This window comes from Podarcis erhardii (assembly GCF_964252035.2).
Source record: "Podarcis erhardii genome assembly, chromosome: 2".
NCBI classification, from domain to species: Eukaryota; Metazoa; Chordata; class Lepidosauria; order Squamata; family Lacertidae; genus Podarcis; species Podarcis erhardii.
In genome coordinates this window covers 3629214-3645517 of record NC_138498.1, presented here as the reverse complement: position 1 = coordinate 3645517, position 16304 = coordinate 3629214, and the positions used below count along the sequence as shown (strand labels likewise).

Genomic DNA, 16304 nt, shown 5'->3' with positions numbered 1-16304 from the left:
CACGTCAGGAATTTTCCTGACATATGGGAAGCCTAAATGTGCCTTAAAAGTTTGGCTCCCCTGACTTGCTCACTTCTATTCAGCATTAGTAGTTCATCAACCAGGTGGAAGCAAACAAACTTTGGTAACAATCATAATTTTCTGGTGAGTGAGTGGGATGCTGTGGTCTGCCTTTCTGTTGTTGTTAACTGTATATTACTTGCTTCAGGATATGTGAAGGTGTGTTGCTGTGAAGGGTGGTAATCACCAATTTTTCTTTCTGTGAAATGGTCTCTTAAACCAGCCTCTTAAATTTCACCAGCCTCTTAAACTTCCATATGTGCTCTCTGGTTAGGAAAAGTTGGGGACCCCCTGCCATAATCAATCTCTTAGCCTCCTTTGATTTCACTACTTTACTGGGGCCCAACTGAGATTAGGGGACCATGTTTCTGCGCAAGAGGGAAACCCTGCTCCAAGTATTCTGGTGATAAAAAGTTGGAATGGATGATAACATTGCAAAGGACTTCTCCTGGACCTCCAAAAAGACAATGGGGCAGGAGGTCTGATTGTGTGAGGACTGAGTCACACAAGATCACCTCAGTATACAGCCAGCATTTCACCAAAAAATGTCCTTCCCCCTTGCAATATAACAATTGAAATACTTTCCTAATGTTTAGGAATCTTTATCTCCATCTGGTAAACACGCAAATGGCAAGCAATTCAGACGATTTTGCAAACCCCTCCTGTGATGAAAATGCTATTACTGTACTCAAATGTCAGGGGGGAAATGGTGAAATTTCATGTCATCCCAAAAGAGGACAGGGATGAGGAAGAACTCAGTTTTTACAACCATTTGCTCATGAGAGTCTTTTTCTTTTTTTCTTGGACAAGTTGTTCTGTTCCTTTGACAGTGCACAATGCAATTAGGTTGGGACAGGCATCTCAATTGGCAGGATGAACGTAGTGATTGTTGAGGCAATGGATGGCTGATTCAGGAGATGATGGGTTCAAGTCCAGGATGGACTTCTACCAACATAGTTCTCCAGAGCTCCTGAACAAAGTAGACACCACAATAAGCCTGTCTGGGCTGTAACAAGCTAGACTGCAAAAGTGTGTGCAGCATATGATGGAATTTTTACTCCAGACACACACAAACTGAGAGCAAGAGAGTGAGAGAGAGAACAGCCATCTTAGGGAGAAAGCAGGGCTCTTCTTATGTTCTCAAGGCAATTTGATTTTTGTTATATGAGAAAAGAGGCCTTTGTTCCATGAGAGAGAAATCTCTCTGCTTGCCTACTGGATCTACCCCAGCTCACCCTACTTCAAGAGAATCTAAGGCAGCACAGGAATCCAGCAGCCTTTTGCAATGAAGGAAAAGAAGGACAGCTTTCAATTAGTGAAAGATTTCATTGGGGGGGTGCACTGAAGCAAGCAAGAGCAGAGCAATAAAATGCATCAGGAGCTCTTACAGACTGAACTACAAACTTAAAACTGGTTCTTCCCAGGGAACCCCATAAATTGACAGTGCTACAGAGGGCATCAAAAATGAAACCAGGACTTCTCAGGAGTGGCTTCCCAAATGTGGAATGCTCTCCCCAGAGAGATGAGCCTATTGACATCACTATAAACTTTCAGGGACAGGGTGAAGACATTCCTATTCATCCAGGCACTTTGTTCCCAATTTGTGTTTATCTTTTAGTTGGAAGGGGTAGGATGTGCCCTTTTTATGTTCTTGCAGGATGAGCACTTTAAGTTATTAATGTTTTTTTAAATTTGATACTTGTATGCATTTTTTTAAAAAATGTAAGTCGTTTTGAGATGCTTTTTGTAGTAAGCAGCATATACAATATTATTGTTACTGTTATTATTTAGGGAGGAAGGTCGATTATATAGAATATTCAGCATCTTCACCCAACCAGCAATCTTCTGGATTACCTGGAGGAAGCAGTGGGGATTTGAATGACATAAGGTTGATATATATGTTTACAGTGCAAATATTCCCCAAGGCTAGGGAAGCATTAGAGTTCAGCAGATTACACCAAAGCCTAGGAGCCTTCCAGGATTTCCAAGAGCAGAGCGAAGCAGGGCATGTTACTACCACCCTTTTTAATTATTTGCCTGGTTTCTTTCCTGTGTCAACATTCTGCAGATATATACAGTCACACTAACTTTCACTCTTGCGGGATTGTCACACAATGAACATATCGTTGCCTTCAAACTGTATCCCACAACATGCGAAAAAAATGTAGAGTGTTGTTTCTGCAGAGGATTACAGAGGACCTATGTTTGCACTATCAAAAGACATTTTACCTTGCCAAAGCATCACAGAGAAAATAGATGGCATATTGGTGCCCTGGACATATTCAGATGTACATTTCCCCATGCAACTATGCAAGGCCACATCCCCATGGATATTCCAGGGTCTTCTTTGATTCCCCCCCCCCCTATTTTTATTATTACGATTTAAAGAGATCAAGTACAGGTACACCCTACAACTAGGCAGTGTGAGGTAATCAGGCTGGGGAGGCAGACTTGGGGGTACCACTAGAAGGCAGGTGGGTATATTGTAGCCTGGAGAAGATTAAAAAGAGATATGATAGCAGGCTTCAAATATCTGAAGACTTGTTCCTCTGTTGCTCCAGAAGACAAAACTAGAATAATGGGTAGAAAATCCAAGTGGGAGGTTTTGGCTAGATATTAGAACAGTATTGGCCAACCTGGTGCTGTCTAGCTGTTTTGGACTAAAATACCTGTAGTCCAAAACAGTTGGAAGTCACCAAGTTGGCGAAGGCTGGATTAGGAGACACCTCCAAGGGGTAATAGCAGTTTTCACAGAGGAACAGACTGCCGTGGGGGAGGTGGGGGGGGGAGAACTCCCTTTTGCTGGAGGTACTTAAGCAAAGGTATCTGTCAGGGAAGCTGCAGCTGAAAGATTCCTGTCATTGAGCAAGGGATTGAATCAGATGATTTCCAAGGTTCCTTCCAACTGATTCTATGAAGTGATCAGTTGTTTAGTTTCTTATTAAATATTTCCCTCCGAAGGGTACAACATTTGCAGTCTGGGTCTCTCTCACGAAAATATCTTTTTCAGATATGGGATAGGAAAAGGACAATAGGCAGGCACTTCTCCAGAAAGAATACGACTGTTTCTGATCTCTAGTATTCTTCCTGTCTCTCTTCCTACCTTCTGTACAGGTATAAACATCTACTATAGTTCGACTGTAGTTGTCAAAATCTTGGAATTGGTAGCTCACATGGATAAACACTAAATATTTTTCCCCAGTGGGTGTATTCTGTCAACAACTCTTATTAATTAATGATACACTTCAGAAATAACAATATAAAACACAGGGTGGGTGGGTGTTTTAAGGCATTCAGTCCATAATAGCATTCTACAAGCTAGACAAGTTATCCTTTAAAGAGGTGTTGTGAATTTGCATCAACATTTATACCTCTTCCCATCCAAGTAAAGCTTGCTGAAGTCTGAATGCTAAAATTATGGGAGTCACGCAACAACTAACCTAGCCTGGCAGATATATTTCACATGGCAACTGTATTTAGCTGGATCAGGCCAATGGCCCATCTAGTTCAACATCCTGTTCTCACAGTGGCTGACCAAATGATGGCAGGATATCCACAAGCAGGGCATGAGCACAACATCACTCTGCCCCCCCCCCCCGCCCGAGATTACCATCTCTGGTATTCAGAGGTATAATGGATGCATCACAAGAGTCTGCCCATCTAACATTGTTTTATTTGCAAGCCTGTTACAGTTATTCCCAAAACATGATTGGGAGAAAATGTCAAGTTTCAAGGTTTCATGACCTGGACCATGGAAAGCAGACTGAGAGTATATGGGTAAAAAATGTAGGAAAGAGAAAAACAGAGACCTTACTGTGGGGGTCTGCTAAAGACTGCCAAGCCAGGCTGAAGACTTGGGTGATGCTTTCCTAGAGCAGATTGCCAAACATTCAAAAAGGAGAGCTATAGTAGTCATGGGAGACTTCAATTTCTCCAATATCTGTTGGAACTCAAACTCTGCCAAGAATGTAAGCTCCGACAAATTCCTCTGTTGCCTCACGGAAACTTTCTTCTCCCAGAAGGTGGAAGAAGCAACAAGGGGATCGTCTATCTTGGATCTGGTCCTCACCATCAGGGAAGAACTGATCAACAAGTACTCAGAAAATTGGGAGGAGATTATCATGTCCTCCTGGGTTAAGAAGGGCATGTATAAGAAATGGGAGAAAGGGAAAATTTGACCTGAGCTAGGCCTAGGAAGCTTGGCTCCACTCACAGACTCACTCTTGCAGGAGCTGTGACACAGGCAAATGGCCCTTTACTCTTTTTCCCACCACCACAACCTGCAACTGAAGCTCTATCTCCCACAGCTACCAACCGTTTATCTTATTTATATCATGCTTGAAAGTAGAAAAACGAAAAACTTCAAATGTGAGTGAGTAAATACTGGGCAGCAAGAGAGTATTTGTGTTGGACAATAACTAGGGAGATCAGAATTCAGATCCTCACTCAGCCATGAAGCTCACTGTGACAGACACCTCTCTCTCTGCCTCTCAGCCTGAACAACCTCACAGGGTTGTTGAGAGTACCAATGGAGGAAACAATGTAAGTTGCCCTGAATTCCTTGGTGGAAGGGTGAGATACAATTTTATTAAATAAATTCTGACAGTCTAGTCCAGGGGTTGTCAACCTGGTCCCTACCGCCCACCAGTGGGCGTTTCAGGATTCTGGGTGGGTGGGAGGGGGTTCTATGGCACAAGCTGAATCCTCCTTCCATCAAGCACTGGTGGGCAGTAAGGAAATTTTACCATCAAGAAAGAGGCATTAGTGGGTGGTAGGTATAAAAAGGCTGACTACCCCTGGACTAGAGCATATCTTGTAGATACAACAATGAAGAGTGAGGTACCCAGATTACATTACTGTTCCCAGATTACATTACTGATTGTGGTGGAAACAGCATGTTTGAACACAAAAGAAAGAAAGAAAGAAAGAAAGAAAGAAAGAAAGAAAGAAAGAACACCTACCACACACATTAAAAGTGAGGCAAGAGCCCTCTGGTCTGAAATCTGATTTCTATGTGCAAAAAGTGTGTTTGTTTGAATATGTGGAGTATTAAGTCATTGAACTCCCCCACTTGTGGTCTCAAGTGGTACAGTACAGGAACAAATGTATCACCGCATCTGCTATCTGTGTAAACCAGACTACTGTGGTGCCTAAAAAGCACACATGAGAGTGGCAGGGGGAGAGGGGTGTCCTGGGGAACAAGACCTCTGCTAGGGCCCAGATAGAAAGACTCTGGGGCCTAGCTTGAATCTCCAGGCTGCTAGTTGCCTGCCACTATATCTATTAAAATGGCCCTGCATACAACCAACCAGGGTGAGAGCTTTGGTTCACTAGGCCCACCTCCCAGTGTCCCTTCAGCCAAGGCTACAGCATCATACAACATAGAGACAGGGCCACAGAAGACTTACAAGTACTGACATGCAGCACTCCATAACATCGCTCAGCTCACATATATAATAATCCACCACACACACACACCTACCCACCCATGTTATATAAGAGTTTGGGCGGCAGCCGTTGCAGTCAGCAGCCAGACTAGTTTACAATGCTTCAGCTGAAGAACAAGAGAGCAGGAGAAAGTAAAGCAGACCAGAATGCTCTCAGAAGGCCCGTTCCCTACTGGCGTCCACTCAAGGGCAATTCCATTCTTGAGCCTGTAGCGATAAAGACCACAGAGCAGAAAACAAGGTCTTGCAATCCATAGTTCAACAAATAAATCAGCCTGCAAACAAAGACTCAAGGGTTCAATGCAAAATAAAACCCATGTGAGGATAATTACCCCAGAAAAAGACTCAAGATCAGATACTCTTGTAAGGCCACTTCACATAATAATTGCACAGAGGCGAATGAGGGTTCGACACTAATTGTACACTCAGGAGCCAACCACAGCCCCATCACAGGTCCCTGACAAGTGTACCAAGTCAAACCATTGGTCCATCCGACTGACAGCAGCTTTCCAGAGCCCTCACATCACCTGGCACCTAACTGGAGATGGTAGGGATCAACCCTAGGACCACCTGAGCATGTCAAGCAGATGCTCTACCACTGAGCTATGGTCACTCCCATGTTGGGATTGTAACTCACATGCAACTGATACACTTAGGGTTATACCTAAACAATAATGTGCCAAAATTCTAAGAGCACCGACTCAGAAGTAAATCCCACTGAACTAAATGGGCTAAGGATTAGTCTTACAGATTTCGAAGGCTTGGTGAAAAGGCAGAATTGTGAAATTCTGACATTCACAACTGAATTGTGACTATCTCAAACTGCATTTTTTAAAAAAAGGTTTCTACAACAAATGTCTGAAGAAATGGTGGAGGCATGAAACCGCTTTTGCTAATTGCTCCAGTGGTGCCAGCATAATGCCTGAGTGACAATAGCACAATGTTGTGTCTTGTGACACAGTGCTTGCACAACTGGTGGTAGATCTATCCTAAGCATTTGTATGCTGGCAGAGCATAACTTAGGAATGGGCTACAAGGCAATTATAAAAGCTGAGCCAGAAAGGAAGAAATGAAAGCTATTAGCTGCTTGCTTTCAAGATTCTACAAGCCAATGGAAAGCACCAACCTATTTTCAAAGGGGATAACATGTGGGGTGGGGAGGAGGGCAAGAGCTCAGAAGTAGAGCACGTGCTTTGCATACATGAAATCCCCGGTTCAGTCCCTGTTAAAGGGTCTCAAGTATCAGAATGGGGAAAGACCTCAGACTGAGAGCTGGACAGCTGCTGTCTACTAGGGTAGGCAACATCAGACAGGATGAACAGCTGATCTGAGAAAGTGCAAGGTATCTCCTTACAACGTGCCACATTTTTTTAAAAATCCACAAACAAAAAAAGCAGTAATGGTTTTTCAAATCAGCTGAAGGGAAAGCAAATTAGCTTCCCTATACAAAGGTATTCCTCTCTCGCACGTTATCTTAGAAGGTGTCTAATGTTTTTCCTCCTATATAAACTACACAGAAACAAAAGGGCTTGGAGCATTCCCACACTGGTTTCAACACATGAGGAGTTCCTCGTGAACTATACTCCTTATCCGTAGCACCACATGGGTGGAGCTTTCCAACGGCGCAGCCACTGAAACTTCAGCCTGCTGAACTTTTGTTGTGAGGTTGGTTGCCATACTTTGCAAAGTAGGTTCTAGTTCCACCAAACATCTCCTAGCCAAACCTCTCTGAAAAGTTTTGGTTGCCCACCCATATTTTGTTTTTCATATATACTACCACCGACTAAAACTCTGCACCAATAAAAGCTGATCTTTATAGAGAGTGTGTGCCACAGGTTGGATCCAAATAATGAAATGGTGCTACTCTGGTGTACCCTACAGAACATATGCAGCTGGCCAATCTGTGCCTTGGGGTGGTGCTACATTTAGTATTGTTGCTGTTGTTGGCATCTGTCTGTCTTGGGAGACAATGGAGGCGTGTGCCTTTGGGGATCTGGAAAGAAGGCAGCAGCTGCACAGAATGAGAAAGGTAAGTCAGGGTACAGGGTACAACTTTTATACTGTAACCAGGTCTATAGGCCAGGGCAAGGCAGGTTATTGGTCCACCTTACCCAGTAGTGTCATCTGCTTTGGCTGCCAATGACTCCACTGGGTTGCCTGTGGTGACGGGTCTTTAGCAATGCCTGCTACCCGACTCCTTTTAACTGGAGACACCAGGAACTAAACTTGGGAGCTTCTGAATGTTAAGCATGTTCTCTGCAACTGAGGGCTCAGTTTCGCACACTGCTTTCCAGGTACTGGTCTGCACTTTAAAGCTCCGTGTCTGAGTTTTCATTTTTGTCCTGGCACTTTCCCTGGGAAAAACCATGTTTTACCACTGAATCGGAGCAAATGGCAATCCGTGGAAAACCAGATTGCCAGGGGCTCCAATTGAGTGGTAAAATGAAGGTTTCCCCGGGGAAAGTGCCAGGATAAAAACAAAATCCACTCAGACATGGAGCTTTAAAGCCTAGGTCTGTGGCTAGAAATGCAGCACAAAAGGATGAGCCCTCAGTCAGTTTGACCCTGAATACTTCATGTATATCACATCTGCAGGCTCTTTTGCTCCTATCCAGGCATGTTATAACCCTGCTTCCCACCCCCCACCCCCAGCTTCCTATTGCACCTGTGACACACAGTGGCTGCCCATTATACTCCAGACCATCTCAATTAAGGTTCACCCTCTATAATTGGACATATTTTGTGTCTGGCTACAGGAAGCTCTGCTTTATTCTGATACAGATGTTCCACGTGCATTAAGAGAACCAGCAATTCTATATGCAGCATTGCACAGCCACAGAAATAAACTGCACAGAAGGTGATACCCAATGTTGGTCTGAGTAGATCCACCAAAATACATTGTTAGAAACTCAGATATACAAGCTAATCACCAAAAGGCACCTTGAACCTGGGTTACGTTCGCCACAACAGAATGTCTAGACGCCTTTTTATTTTATTTTTTGCGAGGAGCTCTATTCATCATCATCATCATCATCATCATTTCAATACCGCTTTATATTTTGAAGAAAAAATCTCAAAGCAGTTTACAACAAATTAAAACATCAAATAAAATAATCCAGGATAAAACAAATTCAAGCTTCAAGGGAAGTATTTCAGATCCTTCTCTAAGTGACATTTTGCTTTCCCCTTATTTATTTGCCTACTAAATTTATATAGCTGTTCCATAGCAGACGTACTCTAGGAAGCCAGGGTGCTGTAGTGGTTAAGAGTGTTGGACCTGGAAGGCCAGGGTTCAAATCCCCACTGAGTCATGAAGCTCACTGGGTGACCTTGGGCCAGTCACAGTCTTTGAACCTACCTCACATGGTCCTTGTAGGGATTAACTGAGGAGGGAGGTGAACCATGTACTCCTTGGAGGAAAAGGTGGGATATAAATGCAATAAATAAGCTCTTCTCCTTACCTGCTGAAGAAAGCTGGAGGGGCCAGCCAGATGGAGATGTCATTCGCCAACCTGGCATCCAGAGATCTCCACATGGTTGCACCTGGACCAGCACCAGTTGCAAAACACGCCTGGGGTATTTTGTGCACTGTCAAAATCCACAGACTTGAGTAACTTAAACCCACTGATCTCAATGGGACCACTGAGAGTATGACTTAGCCTACTTATCCCCAGCTTCTAAACAGCCAAGCAAACAGACAACTGAAAAATGGTACACCAGTAAAGTACTGGACCCCCCAGTGACTAAAGGGAGACACAAAGTCTGGAAAACTAAAGAGAGTCATGATGGGTCAGATATGTAAGTGACTGCAACGCAAATGTCTACACTGGAGGTGAGTTAGGACTGGACTAAAAAGGTCTGAAGGCGTGTAGAATCAGAAGTAGAAAAGAGATGCTAGCTGACCAAACAAACAAAGAGGCATGCTCAGGATTGGGGAAGGCAGGTTCTAATGTGGAAGTTACATTATTTGAAAAGCCGTCCTGCAAAAGGGGAGGGGGGTGTTAGGTTAATGCAGTGCTTACTCAAAAAAACTCAAGCATGTACAGAATCCTACTCCTAGCAGGTATTTCTCAGAATCCCTCTGTATCAGCTACTTACTCAGAGGGAACTAGCACACTCTGCACATGCTCAAAGGAGCATTTATTACTTTGCATGTTGCAGGCCTGCACCAGAGTGGCGAGGGAGGGGGGGCTAGTTCCAGGGCTAAGCTGCTTTTCATTAGCCCTGGTTCAAAATCAAGCCCAGAAAGTGGATGCCATCCAGAGAGACTTGTCAAAATGGAGAACTGCAAAGGAGAAACTGCTTAGTTCTGAATCTACGCAGTAATGACAGATTGCTCAATTATGGCTCAGTCACAAGATGCACTGAAGTTTGTCATTAGTTGTGCCAACGGTTGTGTCTAACCACTGGTCCACAGTGCCTACATATTACAGAAGTCACTAATTCCTCTTCAGTGTAGAGATAGCCATGAATAACATCTAGGGAGTCTAAACCACAAAATGACTTCAAAATGTTACATGTAAACAGTACAGAGAAGACCACCAGCATGGCACACACATTTTAAATGTAGCAGCCGAAGGGCCCCAAAATGGAACTCTCAACCCCCCCAAAAAAAAAAATCCAGAGCCCCAAAGACCCAAAGTTATGACTTGCACAACAGAACTTTGTGAGAAATCCCAGAAAACAAGTCTATTTTGAAGGAAGGCTTAAAAAAAAGAAACTAATGTCATGCCAAGCCCTTCAAGAACGACAATCTCTCTCTCTCTCTCTCTCTCTCTCACACACACACACACGGACACACACACATGCATGAATAATATGTGAAAAATGTGATGCAGAGGGTTTGGGGTTGGCAAAGCTAAGTTAATTCGTTATCTGCCATCATTTTTTGCTGGGGGGGGGGGGGGAGATGAAGCCACAGAAACCTCCAGTTTGCAGCTACCACTTCAGCTAAAAGCATGGCAGGCAGCCTCTTTGCCTCTTCTCTGTCCCATCATGCTTAAATTCCCCATGTCAGCAGAGTAAATAAGCACATTCCTAAGCCACATTGGTGATCCACAGCTTTTTCTTTTTTTGCAACTGACTAGCCACTCCCCAAGCACCACCTTCCTGTGTTCCTGCCCTGATCCCCCAGGGGAAAGCACCCCGTCCTTGTGTTTTTTGTTCTTCCAAACTGGCTTGAGAACATGGTACCGCTCTCAACTCTACCTTGTTGTCTTCGGTATCTGCTATGTCATGCACTCAGGGCGCAGTGCAGCCTCTCCTCCTTTTGGCTTTGGAGGGGAATCGAGGGGAGTGGGGGTGGCAGGGAAGACTGATTTAGCAGATGCTTTTTACAGCCAAGATTCCATCACATTTAAATTGCCTGGATGTCTCCAGTTTAACCGACTGTATCAGAGGGCATTCAGCTACATCTTCAGGACAGTCAATTAAATATGAATACTTGACCGATTTGTCATTTACACACACAGCACTGTGTCATTTCACAGATGGATTTTCAACTCCCCATTTTATAGCTCTCTTGCCAGCAGAGGTAGGATCTTTAAGCGAAAATATCCTAAGATGACAATGGAGCAGAAGAGGCTGAAGGAAATGCAGAGGCACTGCAAACCTCAGAGCAAATGATTTATTTACTGAAACAGGAAAGGAAATGGAAGAAGACTTCAATATGAAGCAACTACTTCCACTACTTGGCATTCCCTGGTCTGGATGTGCCAGTAAAACTAGGAGGTGCAGTTTTTGAAAAAGACAACTAGTGAATGTGAGGATCTGGAGAAAACATGACTATTCAGCACAGCTTTGCTCCAGTTGTGTTTTAAAGCTGCACACTGGCTGTGTATGTGGTGACATTCCTGTGATACCTCCATTCAACACTGTGAAGTGAATTCATTAAGAAATATATCTCACAGAAGCGGGTCTTAATTTTATAGCCTTGTCTCACCACAACCCCCTTAAAAATAATACAAAACTCCAATCCCTGTATTAGCATATATATTCATGCACAGACATCCATTGTCTCCTGAAAAGTAATACATACAACAGGCAGAATTTTGCAGGCACTGAGGGTGGGGGGCAGGCTAGGCTAGTGATGAATGCCAAATATGCAACACCCCCTTCCACACAGCCCCTGCTTTTTAAAAGATGCAGCTTTGTTCTAAACTGCAAACAATATGCTGATTTCTTACGAGCAACGATCTCCCCCACCCAGCCACCCACCCCTTGCCGTTTTGGGAAGAGCTACCCTTACTGCAAAAAGGGGGGAGGGTGTTATTGTTTATACTGAGGAAGATAACTGCAAGCAGACAACGTAATAAGGACTGGCATTCATTCATTTAAACAGAACTCAAGAGAAGACAGAAGGCATGGAAGAGAGGAAAAGGAGGGAGAAAAGGTTTTAAACTCACCTTCAAGGGCAAAAATAGGGGCGAAACCTACGAGTATGTGCAAAAATCCTAGCAAAAGCAGCAAGGGCCCCATCATCACTTCTAGCCTGTGGGCCAGCATGCTTGTGCAAAAATATATTAAAAAATAAGATCAGCGCTCTAGACAGTCCACAGAAGACTCGCAGCTATAACCGCTTTCTTTTCTTCTTGGGTCTGCTTCTTCACCCTGTCTTTCCAGGGGTCTTCAATTCTTTCCACATCCACCGAAGGAAGAGCGGGGGGGGGGGTCGCAAGGAAAAGCCCCTCTCCCTCCTCCTCTCTCCCTCCCAGCCCAGGAGATGAGAGAGCCCAGCAGCGGCAAAGGCTGGGGAGGGGAGAGAGGAGGGGGTTCAGCCCTCCTTGGCAAGAAAGGGAGGTTGCATGCAGGAAAAAGAAGGAGGAGGGGGGGGCAATCGGCAACCCACCGCCCCCGGTGCACTAGATGCGAGGCAAGGTAATGGCAACGACCATCGGAGGCGCCCAGGAATGATGCATGGAGGGAAAGAAGCAGGAATGAGCGGGGCGGGCGAGAAGAAAGGGGGGAAAAGAGGGGTCCTTCTGGATCCAGAGGCAAACGGAGAGCGGCAGCTCCTTCCCCGCTTGCGAGCCCCTCCTGGGTGGTGCGGGAGGGAGGATGCACACACTGAAGCCCGGGGCCGCCCCGCTTGCGCTTTATGCACGAGCTGCTCCAGCGCCTACTGCCGCCGCCGCCGCCGCCGGACGCAGGAAAAGCAGCCCTGCCCGCTGCCCGCTGCCCGCTGCCCGCTGCCCGCCGCCCGCCTGGCGCACCAGGAGCCTCCGCCGCCTGATGGAGCTCGCGCCGCCTTCGGCCCGCCTGACGTCATGGGCTCCCATGGAAAGGCGGGCGGGCGGGCGGGGGGGGGCAAGCGGGGACTACGCGGCAGCGGCCCGGAGGCGCATGCGCTTCCCAGTGCTTGCTCCTGGAACGGGAGAAACGGGGGTTGCTGTCTCTCCTGCTTCCTTTCCTAATCCTCCGAGCAGCCATCATCCTATGGCCAGGGGCAGCGGAAGCAGAAGGGTTGGAGGATGCACGTGGGGACGAAGCCTTCGCCCTCCGCGTAGCAGCACTTTCTCGCAAAGGATGCCCCAAGGGCGGCCTCGGATTTACTGGAAGGAGCAAAGGTGCTCCGGGCGGCAGGAGCACAAAGGGGGACGTGCATCGCAGTCCGCCAGGCTCTTTTTGCAAGGAATGGCTGCCCGCTCGCGGCGTTGCGCCGGGATGCAGCCCCTCCTCCCGCCCACTCGCACGTTTCAAAGCAGGATACCTGCCTGCGTGTCTTGGGGTGAGGAAGATACGCTTTCTAGCCCAACCCCGCCCCATCGCAGCCTCCCTGACAAAAAGGGACGGACGAATGCAAAAGTCCACCTTGCAGGAGGCCACTTCAGGCAACAAGAAGGCACGTGCATGCAATTTCAATTCTCAGCCAAACCCTTGAAGCAAATGTGGCCAAAGGACTACAGAGGAAGAGACCACCTGTGAGGCATCCGAGGTGCCCATTTCTGAGACAGTGGGAGGTTGCTTCGGTAAATAAACAGTGCCGGTACTCTATTGTCTCTGTCTCTCAAAAGGTGTTCCTTTGTAAGAGCGCCCTCCTTATGGATAGCTCCTTTTGAAAATGCCAGAGCTCCATCTTAAACAACCACACACCATGTACCTGGAAGCTGTAATTTGTTACAGTGCTGGGAATTGTAGCTTTATGAGAGGTAAACTACACTTCCCAGGATTTTTTTTACTGTGCTGTGAAGGAATGACTAAATTACAGTGCCGCCAATTTATCTTCCTCCAGTGAAAGAATGTGACACATTTTAACCACTTCCAAATAATGTATGTTTTGTTCGTTTGTTTCTTAAAAGGTCTGTAATCATACATCAAAGACCAATCATGTCCAGAATAGCCTACCTACCTAATTTCATAGAATCTTAGAGTTGGAAGGGTCCCAAGCATCATCTAGTCCACCCCCTGCAATGCAGGAATCTCAGCTGAAGCATCCATGACAGGTGGCCATCCAACCTCTGCTTAAAAATCTCCAAGGAAGGAGAGTCCACCACCTCTCGTGGGAGACTGTTCCACTGTTGGAACAGCTCTTACTGTCAGAAAGTTCTTCCGTATGTTTAGTCAGAATCTCCTTTCTTGTAACTTGAAGCCATTGGTTCGAGTCCTACTCTTCAGAGCAGGAGAAAACAAGCTTGTTCCCTCTTCCATGTGACAATCCATGATATATTTGAAGATGGCTCCCATATCTCCTCTCAGTCTCCTCTTTTCCAGGCTACACGTACCCAGTTCCTTCAACCGCTCTTCATAAGGCTTGGTTTCCAGACCTTTGAATATCTTGTTTGCCCTCCTCTGCACACGTTCCAGCTTGTCAACATCCTTCTTAAATTGTGGTGCCCAGAATTGAACACAGTATTCCAGGTGTGGTCTGACCAAGGCAGAATAGATCTGGATACTATACTTCTGTTGACGAAGCCTAGAATAGCATTAGCTTTCTCTCTCTCTCTCTCTCTCTCTCTCTCTCTCTCTTTGCTGCTGCAGCACTCTGTTGACTCATGTTTAACTTGTCTATTAAGAACCCTAGATCCTTTTCTAGCTCCTGTGCCTTCAGACCAGACACTAGGTTCAGTATGCCCCTCTTCACATGACCCCTAGATCCTTTTCACACGTATTGCCGGTAAGCCTGGTGTCCCCCATCTTATATATGTGCTTCTGGTTCTTCATTTGTCTTAACTGAAATTCATTTTGTTAGCTTGGCCCCAGGTCTCCATTCTGTTAAGGTCATTTTTAATTCTGATTTTGTCTTCTGCAGCATTAGCTACCCCCCATTCCCTGTTTGGTGTCATCTGCAAATTGGATGAGCATCCCCTCAATTCCTTCATCCAAGACGGTGAACAACAATGGGCCAAGGCAGAATCCTGCAGCACCCCACTTGTCACTTTTTTCCAGGATGATGAGGAACCATTAAGGAGTACTCTTTGGGTTTGGTCAGTCAACCAGCTGGAAATCCACCTAATAGTTACCCCGTTCAACCCACTTTTTACCAGCTTCCTCACAAGAATATAATGGGGGGCTTTGTCAAAAGCAGGGGTTGGCAAGGTTTACCTCGCCTGGTCCAGTCTACTTCAGCGAAGATTCCTCTGTGGGCCGGACTGTGTGCGCGCATGAGCACGTGCGCCCATGATTTCCGGCTTCTGCGTCTGCACAGACCCAATTTCTGGCGCATGTGTCTGCACAGGCACGATTTCCAGCACAGTAGAAGTGAGTCCCCACGCCATGCTGTTCCAGTTTAGCGCAGCGCACGGGGACTCACCAAGTGGATGGCTCAGTTCGGGGGTGGCTTGTGGGCCGCATAAATGACCCCTGTGGGCCGCTTGTGGCCCATGGGCCTACCTCTGGTCAAAAGCCTTACTGAAATCAAGGTACACTATGTCTACAGCATTCCCCTGATCCACCAAGCTGGTAACTCCATCAAAATTCATCTGATATTACTTGTTTTTTGAGAAACCCATGCTGGGTCTTAGTAATCACAGCATCCTTTTCCAAGTGCTCACTGACTGACTGTTGAATTATCTGTTCCAGGACCTTTCCTGGTATCAACATCAAGCTCCCCGATTGGTAGTTACCTGTGTCTTCTTTTTTCCTCCTTTTGAAGATGAGGACAACATTTGCCCACCTCCAGTCTGCGGGGACCTCACCCATTCTCCAATCATTCTCAAAGATTATAGACAAAGGCTCTGAGATTACATCTACAAGCTCCTTTTGTACCCTTTCCAAACCGAGCCACAGCTCCTCCTCAGGGTGCAGCCTCGGGTTTTTTGGCCCTCATCTGGCCTATTACTGTCTGCAGACAATGGTCAGGCACCTGCACAGCCTCACTTGATACAGATGACAAGGATGACTTGTGACAGATGTCAACCACAATTGGTGACACCCTAATATAGACTTCATAGAATCATAGAATCATAGAGTTGGAAGAGACCACAAGGGCCATCGAGTCCAACCCCCTGCCAAGCAGGAAACACCATCAGAGCACTCCTGACATATGGTTGTTAAGCCTCTGCTTAAAGACCTCCAAAGAAGGAGACTCCACCACACTCCTGGGCAGCAAATTCCACTGTCGAACAGCTCTTACTGTCAGGAAGTTCTTCCTAATGTTTAGGTGGAATCTTTTTTCTTGTAGTTTGGAACCATTGCTCCGTGTCCGCTTCTCCGGAGCAGCAGAAAGCAACCTTTCTCCCTCCTCTATGTGACATCCTTTTATATATTTGAACATGGCTATCATATCACCCCTTAACCTCCTCTTCTCCAGGCTAAACATGCCCAGCTTCCTTAGCCGTTCTTCATAAGGCATCGTTTCCA

General features: G+C 46.0%; 1 protein-coding gene across 5 annotated transcripts in view; it reads right to left on the bottom strand.

The window, feature by feature from the left end:
• LRP1 (LDL receptor related protein 1) overlaps window positions 1–12678 on the bottom strand; it is a 318544-nt gene extending 305866 nt beyond the window's left edge. For all 5 annotated transcript variants that reach the window (XM_081851654.1, XM_081851656.1, XM_081851655.1 and 2 more), the window contains exon 1: window positions 11912–12678. In XM_081851654.1, coding sequence (XP_081707780.1) covers window positions 11912–12011 — 100 coding nt within the window. In that variant the 5' untranslated portion in view covers window positions 12012–12678. The remainder of the gene's footprint in view (window positions 1–11911) is intronic.
• Window positions 12679–16304: the final 3626 nt, after the last annotated feature.